Source organism: Abramis brama (assembly GCF_963993115.1).
Source record: "Abramis brama genome assembly, chromosome: 3".
In the NCBI taxonomy this organism is placed as follows: Eukaryota; Metazoa; Chordata; class Actinopteri; order Cypriniformes; family Leuciscidae; genus Abramis; species Abramis brama.
Window position 1 is genome coordinate 17,352,317 of NC_139965.1, and position 13,319 is coordinate 17,365,635.

General features: G+C 37.3%; 1 protein-coding gene across 1 annotated transcript; it reads right to left on the reverse strand.

Moving 5' to 3' along the window:
• Nucleotides 1-302: 302 nt before the first annotated feature.
• On the reverse strand, nt 303-13,262 carry immp1l (inner mitochondrial membrane peptidase subunit 1). The gene is made up of 6 exons (XM_084110315.1): nt 13,164-13,262; nt 4,368-4,492; nt 4,178-4,266; nt 3,938-4,064; nt 964-1,074; nt 303-436 (listed from the first exon to the last, which is right to left on the reverse strand). Exons 1-6 carry the CDS (start codon nt 13,207-13,209, stop codon nt 374-376), a joined length of 561 nt encoding a protein of 186 aa, XP_083966441.1. The 5' UTR covers nt 13,210-13,262; the 3' UTR covers nt 303-373.
• Between the last annotated feature and the right edge of the window lie 57 nt (nt 13,263-13,319).

Here is a 13,319-nt window from a genome sequence, read left to right on the forward strand (position 1 = left end):
CAGTCCTGTCCCTCAACAACAGCAAACTGTGTTACCGAAACAGGCAAATATGTCAATTTATAACTTTTGGTCAAAGTAATTCCATACAAAAATGAAATTTCAGTGTAACAATGAGTCAGCTCTCAGCTGCACTTTAAATAACACAAGTCTGTAATACCCATTTGAAACATTAACAGATCTTCTTAGTATTTTCACTAACATTTTAAACCATTGATTGCAACATGATGTAGTTGATATGATGCATTTGTGTTTCTTCACTATCATAAATCCTTGTTTGCCTTAAACAATGAAACAGACAAGAATTATAAATAAGAATTTATTTTAAAACATTAAAAAAAATATCATTTACATTGTGACCATGAACACAGGTTCTTCATAAAATGCGCCCGTCGTTTGGACTTTCGGCCAATACGCCAACACTATGTGGTGGCCACAACTGCAAAATAAAAGCACAGAAAAACAATAAATAAATAATTTAATTTCATATTATATGAAACAGTGAAATGCAACAATGAAACAGTTCATATTAAATTAAATTAAATATAGCATTAATTTACTTTATATTATAGTGCAGAAACAACACCTTTTCCTTATAAGACCCTGTAAGAAAAAAACACCCCTGTATCATTTGCCTTTGAGTTTCCAATCAAGGGCTGACAGAAGGTGAGGAGACCTGTTTACAGGGTCATGGGCACATGACGCTATGTGAGATGACAGCTGAAAACAGTTTCAAATGAAGCCCGCACACAATTTTTTAGCTAGTTACTGGATAACCTTAGTATGAAATAATTTATTTGTGTTTACAATAAAAGTAAAATTGAGTTTTTCTTGTTTGAGGAAAAACAATACCTCACATGAAGAAGAAAAAAAAACATAAAATGGCAACAGTTCAAACTCAAAAAGCTTGAGGTTTGGCCTTTGGGGAAGCGTATAGGTCAAGAAACGAGACTGTATCCTCATTACCTTTAAGCAAACACGTCCTCGGATCAAGGCATAGGGAATTGGGCCATAGCTTCGGGAATCTGTGGAATTCCGAAGGTTATCGCCTTCCAGCCACACATGCCCTCTTGGTACCTAGATTGCAGCAGGATGGGAAGAGCAAAATGTTAAATCATAAATCTAACTGAAAATTAATGTGATTTATTTAGGATTGCAGCCACACCAAAATTGAGGTCTAAAATGATCCTTTGACTCATGCTTCACATGCAACACACAATATTGGTTCTCCCGGATTAGAGGATAAAGAAGAAGTTCCTAACAGTGAGAAAGTTCACATGACTTAACTGCTCATCTCAGATGGGAATGGGATCATTTTTACTGACCGCTGGGGCCCCGCACCCCCCCCTCCCTTTATCCTCTCGGTGAGGGGTGAAGCCACGCCTCCATGAGCTGCTCCATGGGTCTAGACCACGGACAGACCTGCCAGGCTGGGCTGGCAACCGAGCGAATCCTGATCCACACTGACATCAATTAGGAATAATCTCATCACACAGGGAGAGTGGGGCTGTCAAGCCCCTAATTAAGTCCCCTCCACCCCCTCTATATGTGAGGCGAGGGTGAACAACACATCACGTTGTCATTATAAACATAACAGTATGGAGATGCCTATCTGGCACTGACCAAACTTTAATAATAATTTTTATACCCCCCCACCCCCCCTGCAGAGTTCATCATATGAAGATTTCCACACAGTAGGATTTAATGTGCTCTACTGTTAAGAAAGCATACTTACGGTCACACCAGATATCTAAGAAAGCCGTTTCATGCTTCGATGTGTGAAAAACACAAACAAACATGACTTACAAAATGATTTGCTGACCTTTTGTATTGCAAACAAAACTCATCATTGACAAATGCGAAAAGAACCGTGATTATAAACATATGTCAGCATGTATTCGTCTTGCAGTCGACTCTCATTAGCATGAAAACATATGTTTGATCCCATCCACAAGAAATCTCAGCCCGTCGTCATCTGCTGTTCAGAAGCGAAGCTTTTATCCTATCTGTCAGCCAAGCATGCGAGACTTCACACCATACTGTGACCAGACACAAATGTTGACAATCCTGCATTCGATCTTACAAATGGGAGGCATGTTAGAAACATCTTGATTCTGGTCAACAAAACACCTCTACAACTAATGTAAATTAGTATAGGGCTTGTCTTATCTTTGACTTGCTTTCCTAACTTTGTTTTACTACAATTTCTTTTCTTTTTTTTGGTAAATGAATAGAATCCTACAAAGATATGTCATTTTGTAGGCCAAACCAGAAGTTCGCATCACCCTTGTTCCCTTGATAAAATACCAATAAGGTTTTTAGGGGTCAAGCCCCAAAGGGGCTGATTTTGCCAGGATCGGACGAACCATCGGTTCGCCATGTAGAATTTTGTCAGAAATTGCAGTATCTTTTAAACGATTTGACATACAGTATCACCACAAAATTAGATATGGATCGTCGACAGCATGTCCTGAAGGTACCTGAGAAGTTCAGCTCCACCTATTTTTGCAAAAACACTCATAACTTTTGAAAACATTGTCCAAAATATGTCATTTTGTTCCCCTGCTTATGCCGATCCGACAAGATCTCATTTTACATTTTTCATCATTGTGCCATATTGAAGTAAACGAAAAACAGTTTGTCCAATTTTGTCCAAAATCTGATCATATGATCTTTGGACACATTTTTTATATTTACTACCGTTCCTGAGAAATACCTCTCCGAAGTTGACCTTGTTTGTTGTCTTATGTTAGTTAGCTTAGCATGCTAATTGGTTGCTAACTGTGTGCTGACTTTTAGGACTACTCTACTGAACACTATCACACATTTTCTCCTGTTTATACTGTAGGTCTTGCCCATTAACATATTGAGGTTTGGAGACATGCAGTGAAAAACAGCTGCCTAAGATCACACAGCCAAATCGGTAATTAGCCTTCTATCTTTGATTGACAAATCCTTTACTTTCCCAAAGGCATTTTATATAGAGAAACAAACAAATCATCCTGTCATACTGAAGGTAGTATTTACTTGCCAAGAGACTTTTTTTTTTTTTACTAAAATGTTTATAAAGTATTGATATTTCCGTGTTGTTAGATACCACAAAGTCACAGATTTGACTTATTTTATTAGCATTAGTTTTGTGTTTTCTGTCAGCTATAAATAATAATCAACATGAAACAACAACTGTGACCTTGCAACAAAAATGCAGCAAAAGACAAAATGGCCATTAGGCTATTATGCAATCAGAATTAAATCAGAATGCAAATAAATGCAAGAAAGAAGACAATCGCAATTCAATATGTAAATAATCGCAGTTAATTTAAAAAAAGTCAATGGGACATTTTCAAACTTTAATCTTAGATTTTAAAAGGAGAAGAAAAAGTATCAGAACATTGATGCCTAGTAATTGTTCTGCAATTTACTAAATTGTCATTGTAATCGGTTTAGGTTTGACTAGTACTGAGAGACTGAGCAAACTTCTACAATCTTTTTTTAGCTGAGGGTTTGTATCTCTTTACCTTAAAGGACTCCAGTGACAGGCCTTTCTTTCTCTCCTTTCTCTTCATCACTTGCTCTACTCATCTGTCACTAACACTAACAGCTTCGGGAAAAATTACAGGTCAGAACCGCACACAGGCAAGGTGAAAAAAAAGAAAGAAAAACAAGTGATACCAAAAAGCAATAACAGCTAGGCCTATTTCAGTGAAAGCTATGCTCTCTCTGGACCAATAATAACTGAGAAACAAGCATTTGTTTCTTCCATAAGGTAAACGTTTTACCCAATGGACGTGAATGCATGTGAAATTCAAATGCATACACCTTAAGAGTAAACGCAGTGGCTCATACTAAAAGAAGAAAAAAATGTAGTTGAAGACTTCAGAAAGTGTCTATGCATTTATGAAGGCAGAGCTCATGTCAGTGTACTACAGTAGGTACTCACGTAAGTGTGTGTTTTAAACATATCAGATGGTCCACTGGTGCAGACTTTGTCCCCCTCCAGTCCGATCACTCTTTTACAGATGTTCATCTTCGGATCAAAAGGACTTTTGGCTATTACAATATCCCCTCTGGAAGAATGTAACAGGTGAGGTCAAAAGTAAAGCCAATAGTTTGGCATGAAAGTATGATCAAAATATCACTTTAAAATAAACACTAAAGTAAGCATTTCATACACACTCACTTTTGTATTCGACAGAGGTGACGGCTTACTCGTTCTGAGAAAACCACATCGTGGTTAGTGATGGTGGGTTCCATTGAAGGTCCTGAACACTGTTGTACAGTAGGTGAATTGTGCGTAGCATTAAGAATTTATATGTATTTCTATGTCTGTTTCACCAAATGAGTTGACTAAACATCTCCAAGAAACTTACCGACACAAATTCACCAATGTACTCAAAGGCACAGTGAGCGATGCAGCCATACTGGACGGTGTAACCAACAAAGCTAACTGTCTTCACAAAAAAACCACGAAACATCATGCCACTCCTCAGAAATGCTGAAATAACAGAATATATTTAAAAATAATCATTCACAACCAACATTAATATTGTCATGCAGGAGAGATTTGAGCACATTTACTGATTTCCTTCAAATTCTAAACCAGGTTGATGAAAATTAAAGTCTGAGATTAAAACTTAAATTTAGTTTTCAGGAATAGTGACAAGAAGTTACCAGAGTGGAAATGGAAAAGGGAAGTCGGCATAAAACGGAAATTCATTTCCATCAAATGTAAATCTATTTTCTACATGCTTTTTACTTTTTTTGAGTTTGAAATTTTCAATTATAATATCATCAGCTGCATAAGAATAAAGCATGTACAAATTTCAGCATTTTCAAAATTTAGTAGTTAATGACTAGTTTGTTCACTAGTCGGTTTTATTATATCTTATAAAAAAAATAGCACATGCTTGTGTACGGCAGTGTTGTTATTGGTAACTTAAAATTAATGTTAACAAAGAGTAATAAATAAGTTAACAAATGCATTGCTCATTTTTAGTTAATGCATTAACTAATGTTAACTAATAGGACCTAATTGTAAAGCGTTACCAATAAAACATTACATGAAAAACACAAACTGATAAAATCAATTTCGATCAATTGTCATTACTTACCCTCAAGTTGTTCCAAACCTGTATTCATTTTTTTTTTAATTATGTTTAAAAAATGTTGTTAACCAAACAGTTGACACAGCACCCATCGACTTCCATGGTAGGAAAACAAAAAATACTTTGGAAGTCAATGGCTACCGTCAACTGTTTGGTTACCAACATTTTTTAAAATATCATCTTTTGTATCTCATACTTACATACCTCAACTTGAGGGTGGGTAAATGATGACAAAATGTTCATTTTTGGGTGAACTATCCTTTTAAACTTTTTTTTTTTTTTTTGAAAATATCTAAATAAATGCCAATTAAAATTATTAATAAATACTATGATAGTATAAAAATAATACTAAAATAATATGTATAGCGCTTTCAAGACAAATTAATTAAATCCCACATTTAGATTGTAACATCATAAATTTATATTTGTATGAATTATCAAATGATTAGTTGAATATATAAACCCATTCTTAACGAGCACCACAGCTCTGGAGCTTTAACCGCTACACTGTGACTCCAAATGAAAATTTGAATGGCAATTCTCAATTGGAAATCTCACTCAGTGACAAAAACTGACGACACATGCCTGTGCCAGAGGGTCGAAAGTGGCTTTTAAACACTTTGTCACTGAGGTGGTGTTGGTGGGGAAATGCACCTCACACATTTAATGCTAACGGTTAAAACTGTGAAACCAAAGTGATCATTAGAGATGGTGTTTCATTCTCAGTAGCCTCTACAACCCATCAACAAGGCACAAAGGTCGCTCTTTGTGCCTTGTTGATGGGTTGGGCATCTGACCCCTGTCTGAGACAACCCAATCTACACCTGTGGGAGCAGGTGACAGCGCTTGCAGGCACAGGTTCATCTCCTCGAACTCAAAAAAAAAAAAAAAAGAAGAGTTACGCTATGGCCATAGCAACAGAACACAAGGTCCTTTGTTTGTCCTCGCACCCCGGCTCTTTAACTGATAAAACTGTGGTGCGTTGTCTGAATAAACAGTCCATCCTCACTCAAACTATTGACTTTTCCTTGGCCATCAAGCTAGCAGGGTGCGTGAGTCAATAAAGGTCATGTTTGGATGTTTGTACACATCCATGAAACCTCGCTTGGCAGATAAACAGCTCAGAAGATAAACCAACACTTCAATGGCGTGCCATTTGTCGGTTTACAGGATGGTTCATAACAAGAAACTCTAAAAATCGCAATTAGAAAACGAATCTTCAGAAGAACAACCGCGCTGGATGTCCAATGAAGGATAAACCTCAATCTTTTCTCCTGAAACAAACCAAAGGAATTAAGGCGACCCGGCCGTGCAGAAACTAAACGAAACCGAGCCCTATCCCAAAAGCCCCTATTGCCACGGGAATGACATCTCCAATATGGGGCGGAATTAATCCCCCGTCCCCTACTTCCTCCATCTCAGTCCCAGGCCAAGTGTCAGGTGTCTGTCTCCGTGTGTCATGGAAAGTGCTACACCTAATCCCATTACCCACCAGCCATCTCTTCGCCCCATACCTCCGTCCCCGACACCCCTTTCAATCCATTCCGGTCAGACATTGAATCCACACCTTTGAATCCTCATAATTATGTCTGATACCCCCAACACAAACACGGTGTACGAGAGTTAGCTCTTCTACCCAAAGGCCCCCTCCGTCCAGGGATGTTTCTGCCTGACTGGATGTAGTCGTATCTCAGGGAGGTAGTGAAAGGGCCAGCTGTTGTTTTGCTTATCAAACTCCAGGGTGGGGCGAACAAACTATTGTTTCTGGGCCGTTTTCCCTGCCAATTGATAGTGTGCACAGATACTCTGCCTAAACTACAACATATACTGTGCGCTTTCCTTTTAAATCGCTATGCTCGTTATAAAGTGCATCTTTTGGGACAAAACAATTATCATAATTTTAATAGTAAATTCTAGGGTAAATACGGGAAATTGGTAACCCGTAAGTTACTCTATATGGTGAAAAACTATAATAAATCTAATGGGACAGTTCATGTAGTTTTACAGTAATTTTCCAGGGGTGTTTTAAAAGAGGTGAATTTAAAGACGCAACTTTTCTGAGGATTTTGCTGTGCAAACTGTCTAAAAACTAAAGCAAATAAAGTACTTCTATTAATACTTATATTCAGCAAGGATGTTATATTGAACATGCGTGATAGTATACAAAATATTTCTTTTTTAAATGCTGTTCTTTTTGATGTATGAATGTTTTTTGCAAAAAACATTTTTTTGCAGCATTGATAATAAAAAAAAAAGTTTCTTGAGCACCAAATGCTTTAGAATGATTTCTGAAGGATCGTGCGATTCATTCACTATTGCATTTATGCAAATTACATTTTAAAATATATTAAAATAGAAAACATTTATTTTAAATTGTAATAATTTTTCACAATATTACTGTTTTAACTTAGTGAGCATGGGTCTTCTTTCAAAAATATTTAAAATCGTACCCACCCCAAACATTTGAACGGAAGTGTATATACAAACTATTAAACAATAGACAACAAGTCGACTCGACTCGACATGATTCAGATTCCGTTAACAACAAAGCATGTTGATCCAGAAATATTCCTTTAGTTCTGTCCATCATTTTACTTTAATCTGATTGGCTTTATCTTTCATTCTTATCCTGACCCTAAGAGACTGTCAGGCTCATAGACCAGCTCGGCAGAATGTGTTGTGGAGAACACAGCATCCCCAACTACCGTCTAGTCGTCCAATCACCAGCACGTTACTGTTGTGGGCGTCCAGCATAGGTGAGGATTAAGGATTTAGCATAATAAGATTACACGGCCAGTGAATGATATCAAGAGACAGTCCATATGCGGCCGCCTGGTTTTCCACTGGCACCCTGTGTGTGTGTGCGAGAGACTGGGTGAGTCAGCTGCTTGAAATCAAATGGAGTTTAGCCAAAATCAAACAGACCTTCAGACAATTGAGATTAAATCTCTATTTCTGAACATTCCCCTGTGTGTTCGGAACAAGCACTATCTGCCACATGATTCCCTAGACGGGGAAGTGACGGACCAAAATGAATTTTATCTAACAATTGGATAATTAACTCCAAGTCTCCCCTTAATCCAGGATTACACAGTACAATGTATATATATATATATATTTGCAACACAGTCACATAGGGCATCTCTGGAGAGCCATCTGTGGCCTCGGACCCCCAAAACCCATAATGCAACAGAAGGGAGAAAGGGTTCCCAGAGAGCGGAGAAGCAGGTGGCATCAAAATGCCCTTTTAATCCTATAAATCTGTTGTAAAAACAAACTTCTGAAATTGAACAAATCTCTTGAGAGTGAGCGGTCATCAATGTTGGTTTAGCAGCATTTAATCTGATAAACTGCTCTAAAAAAATAGATAATTTGTCTTGGCAACAAGTATGACAATAACTAAAAAAATAAGAGTTAAAAAAACTGTTGCATCATGTCTTGAACTCATGGCATGGGTGTTGCCTTAATATGGCAGCTCAAGTAAAAACAAAAAGTTCAAATATATGAAACAGTTTAATAGATCATAGACACTCATATCCATTCAGTTGCACATCTGTTTTAGCAAAAAAATTCACTTATTTATTAAAACACACCTTATAGACCGGATTATCATGCACCGGAATTCATTTTTTACCAAAACCTAAATGAAAACAGTCAAAGCGCCATTTAAACATTTTGGCCTACAAAACTATTTCGGAGGAAACCAAAATGTTTGCCTAAATTTGCCTAGATTCTGGTTCATCACTACAATACTGAACAGAGTTAAGACATTTGATTTTCCAAAAAAATACAATTACACCATCAGTACACTATCAGTATATTATGCATAAATGTATTACTTTGGAAAATCAACTTCGTTTTTAAAACCCTCTCAGCTGATATCATTTGGAGGCACACGTTTCAAATATTGCAGTAAAAATCTGAGATTTCCCTTTAAGAGTCAATTACAGTGCAGTATATATAAAAGCAAAGTGTGCAAACACCAATTCAGGCATTGAGACTGATGTCACACTTGTGTAAAGGTCACTATGACTCCGTGCCACCATCTAATGTGCTTACACTCCGCTGACCTCCTGAAATAGCAAAGAAAATAAACAGCAGCCCAGGTGACAGTGGAAACGATGCAGTGCTGTATTTCTGAGCGCCATTGTTCATGATTGCCGGACATTCAGAACTAAAATTATTACAAGAAAATTTGGTACAGAAATAGTCATTTACTAGTGCACTGACAGAAAATAGCTCCTCTCTGATAGAGAGCAAAAAACAATTAATATAGCCTATAAGTTTACATTTCCAAGCATTCCTATTGCCATTAAAGGGTTAGTTCACCCAAAAATGGAAATTCTGTCAGTAATTACTCAACCTCATGTTGTTCCAACCCCGAAAGACTTTCGTTCATCTTCGGAACTCAAATTAAGATATTTTTGATGAAATCTGAGAGCTGGATCACTCCTTCACAGGCTGCTAGGTATATTGCATCTGCCGGCCCAGAAAAGTTAGTAAAGACATCGTTAAAATAGTCCAAGTGACTACAATGGCCCAAAAATACCCCCCAAAAATAACTACTTTATTCAACTATTAATTTTCTTCCATGTGGGCCTGTGATGTGAGTTCACGAAAGCGCCACGACGCATGCGTGAGAACTGAGAAGATGACGCTCACGATCATATGATGGGAAAGTGTGAAAGGTAAGCCATTCATTTTGCGGCACTGGTAAGGCACTTTTAAGTTTTCTTGCTGGTTTCTCACAATTCGGACATCCAGGAAATGCACACTTTAGAACCTTTTTAAACTACATCAAGACCCATCTGCATCATCATCTCAGTTCTCGCGCATGCGTCGTGGCGCTCTCGTGAACTCACATCAGAGGCCCACACGGAAGAAAATGAATAGTTGAATAAAGTCGTTATTTTGGGTTTTTTTGGACACAAAAAGTATTCTTGTCGCTTGATAAACTTAAGGTTGAGCCACTGTAGTCACTTGGACTATTTTAACGATGTCTTTACTAACTTTTCTGGACCGGCAGATGAAATTACCTAGCAGCCTATGAAGGAGTGAGCCAGCTCTCAGATTTCATCAAAAATATCTTAATTTGTGTTCTGAAGATGAACGAAAGTCTTACGGGGTTGGAACAACTTGAGGGTTAGTAACTACTGACAGAATTTCCATTTTTGGGTGAACTAACCCTTTAATTGTAATAATCCAGTGAGATTTTTGTATGCACAAGGAGTCGGACAACAGCCGGTGCTCCACACGGAGATCTGATCTCACCATCATCGAGTCCATCTGGGATTACATGAAGAATCAGAAAACTGAGGCAGACTAAATCCAGAAGAACTTCCAACGTCTCCAAGATGCTTGAAGAAACCTACCTGCAAAGCTACAGTATACTGTGAAAAAGTTTTAGGCACTTGTGTATTAGGCCTACTTCTATTAGCTAAATCAAATGAATATGTGACCCATTGTGTTTAAAACGGCTTTTGTCCAGGTACACTTGCAGATAGTTTTTCAGGTATCTTTGTTGGTAGGTTTCTTCAAGCGTCTTGGAGACATTGCTGCAGTTCTTCTTCAGTTTTTTTCTGATTCTTCATGTAATCACAGACTCGATGGTGAGATCAGATCTCCGTGTGGAGCACCGGCTGTTGTCCGACTCCTTGTGCGTACAAAAATCTCACTGGATTATTACAATTAATGGAAAAATGAATGTTTGGAAATGTAAACTGATATTTCCCACTGATAGCAAAAGATATAAATAACTGGCTTAAAACCTTTTTTTTTTTTTGGTGAAGATACTAACATGCCTAAGATAGATTTTTAAATGAATTGTTTAATGTTTAATATCTTAAATCTTTAAAATATTATTTGGAAGGACAGCGGATGGTGTGAAATTAGTAGAAAAAAGTGAGGAATCCAATCGCAAGGCTTGCTTCACAGCTTCTTATCACAGCACATCTGAATTTAGACATACATGGGGAGCTCGACTTTGGGAGCTTCTGTGGGACTTAAGAAGATTACATGGATTCGAATAGTGTTAACTAAGATGGCGTTCCCCCGAGAACCCAGATGGAAGGAAGATGAGGAGGGGGGAACACTGATGTTCTCGATCTGTGTGGCAGAAGGCAGCTGAGGGTGGCCTGTCTCGCACTGCTCTCTTTGTTCTCAATGGATCGGAGAACTTTGAGATTTGGCAATCGGGAGGCTATCGGTGCAACTATCAAAAAGAGGCTGGTGGATTGAGCTGGGATGGTGACACCTGGCTGCTGGTTGATGGAGGACAGATGTCAGCACGCATGACATAAAGGAAACCTCCCTAAATCACATCATTTTTACAACAGTCCAATGGAAATCAAATGAATTTTAAAAGGCAGATAATGAATAAAGCCAATTACAGAGTCAATCCCCGTAAATATGAACAAAAGCGAAGCAATTTCAAAGGATGCTGAGCTAGTTCTGTAACAATGACGTGACATAAAGAGACTAATCTTTATTAAAATGACCTTTGACTGCAGCCTGAACCCAAGATGGAGCTGAAAGGCAAACAGATCTTATCAGATGTGCCAAGTTAGGCCTTCTGTGATGGGTAAAAGAGAAACCTTACAATTCTCTATTCATTTAAATGCCCATCCCTACCAATTAACCTGCTTTGTTTTTACAGGATAGATATCCTTTATTTCGTATTGGAAAAAATTCAGATTGATGCAGTTTTTGGAGGAGAGAATAAAATGACCTTCCTGTGGGTCACAAATAATAGTTACCACAGCCCTATAATTGTCCTGGCATCCAAGATTATTGCTTTCCTTTCAACACTAACGCATACAAACTCTCCGCAGATGACAATCTAACTTCCCTTCTGAGCAATGCCACTATATTCTTAACCTCAGATTGTGGTAGCAAAGAGAATCACGTTGGGGAAACCCAAACAAGCTGCTCAGGAAACATTTGACATGTTATGACTGTTAGCATTAGCACTGTGTGGAACAATCAGATATGAGTTGATAAAGCTGACATAATAAAAATAACATAAGCGATACCAGCATCTGGACAAAATAAAAAGAGCACCGTAACACTGAATGGTCCTGTCTAGTGGAGATGTAGCATTTTTATGTACAGAAATTAGAACAAAAGGAACCAAAACTATCAATGATAAGACACCCACTTTTATGATGGATAACATCACAGTTATTCTATATGGATGTTAAATACTAATTTGTGTCTAATTTATTATGTAAGAAACTACCACTGCAATGCAGGGAATAGTGTATTGTGTGTGTGTGTGTGTGTGTGTGTGTGTGTATTGGGTGGAAATTGTGTATTGTGTGTGTGTGTGTGTGTGTGTGTGTGTGTGTGTGTGTGTGTGTAATGTACATATAATGTGTATGTGTGTGTATATATATAAAAATGTTTGGGGTCAGTAAGATGTATTTTCTCACCAAGGCTGAATTTATTTGATGAGAAATACAGTAAAACAGCAATATTGTGAAATATTAAAATTTAATTAATATATATATATATATATATATATATATATATATATATATATATATATATATGCTGCGCATATATATGCTGATTTGCTGCGCAAGAAACATTTCTTATTACGATCAATGTTGAAAACAGTTGTGGTATTGAATAGAAGGTTCAGAAGAACAGTATTTATTTGAAAAACAATTCATTTGTAACATGGGAATAAAAGTATATAAAATAATATATATTATATGTATTTGCGATACATATTATTAAAAATATAATAGTAAAAATGGTTCTGATTCTTTATTCTGATTCTGACACGTATGCAAGCATGCATCTTGATTCATTGTGCAATTAATTAATCAATAAATATACCGTTTACAATGGCAGCTTCAGCTTTTACAGTCATCGGTGATGAATCTGCTTACAACATTTCATAAGTCTTGTCTAAAGTTGAAGGGCAGCAAGGTTTTGTGTAGCTGTCAGGTAGCTGTCAGTTTTGAAACAACGATGGCATAAATATGATCTACAGCAGTAATGTCATGTGTGATGGAATTATAATAAACACTATAGTAATTTGTACAGTAATCCTACCTGATTCGTGCACATTGACAGCGTGCTGTTTGTATTCCTTGATCATATGTTCACTACGCAGCTGCAGTCAACCTTGAACTCCATTGCGTCATCGTCGCTAACCAAGTGTCTTTCTGATTGGCTAAGAACACAACAATTCATTCGCTGATTGGCTGT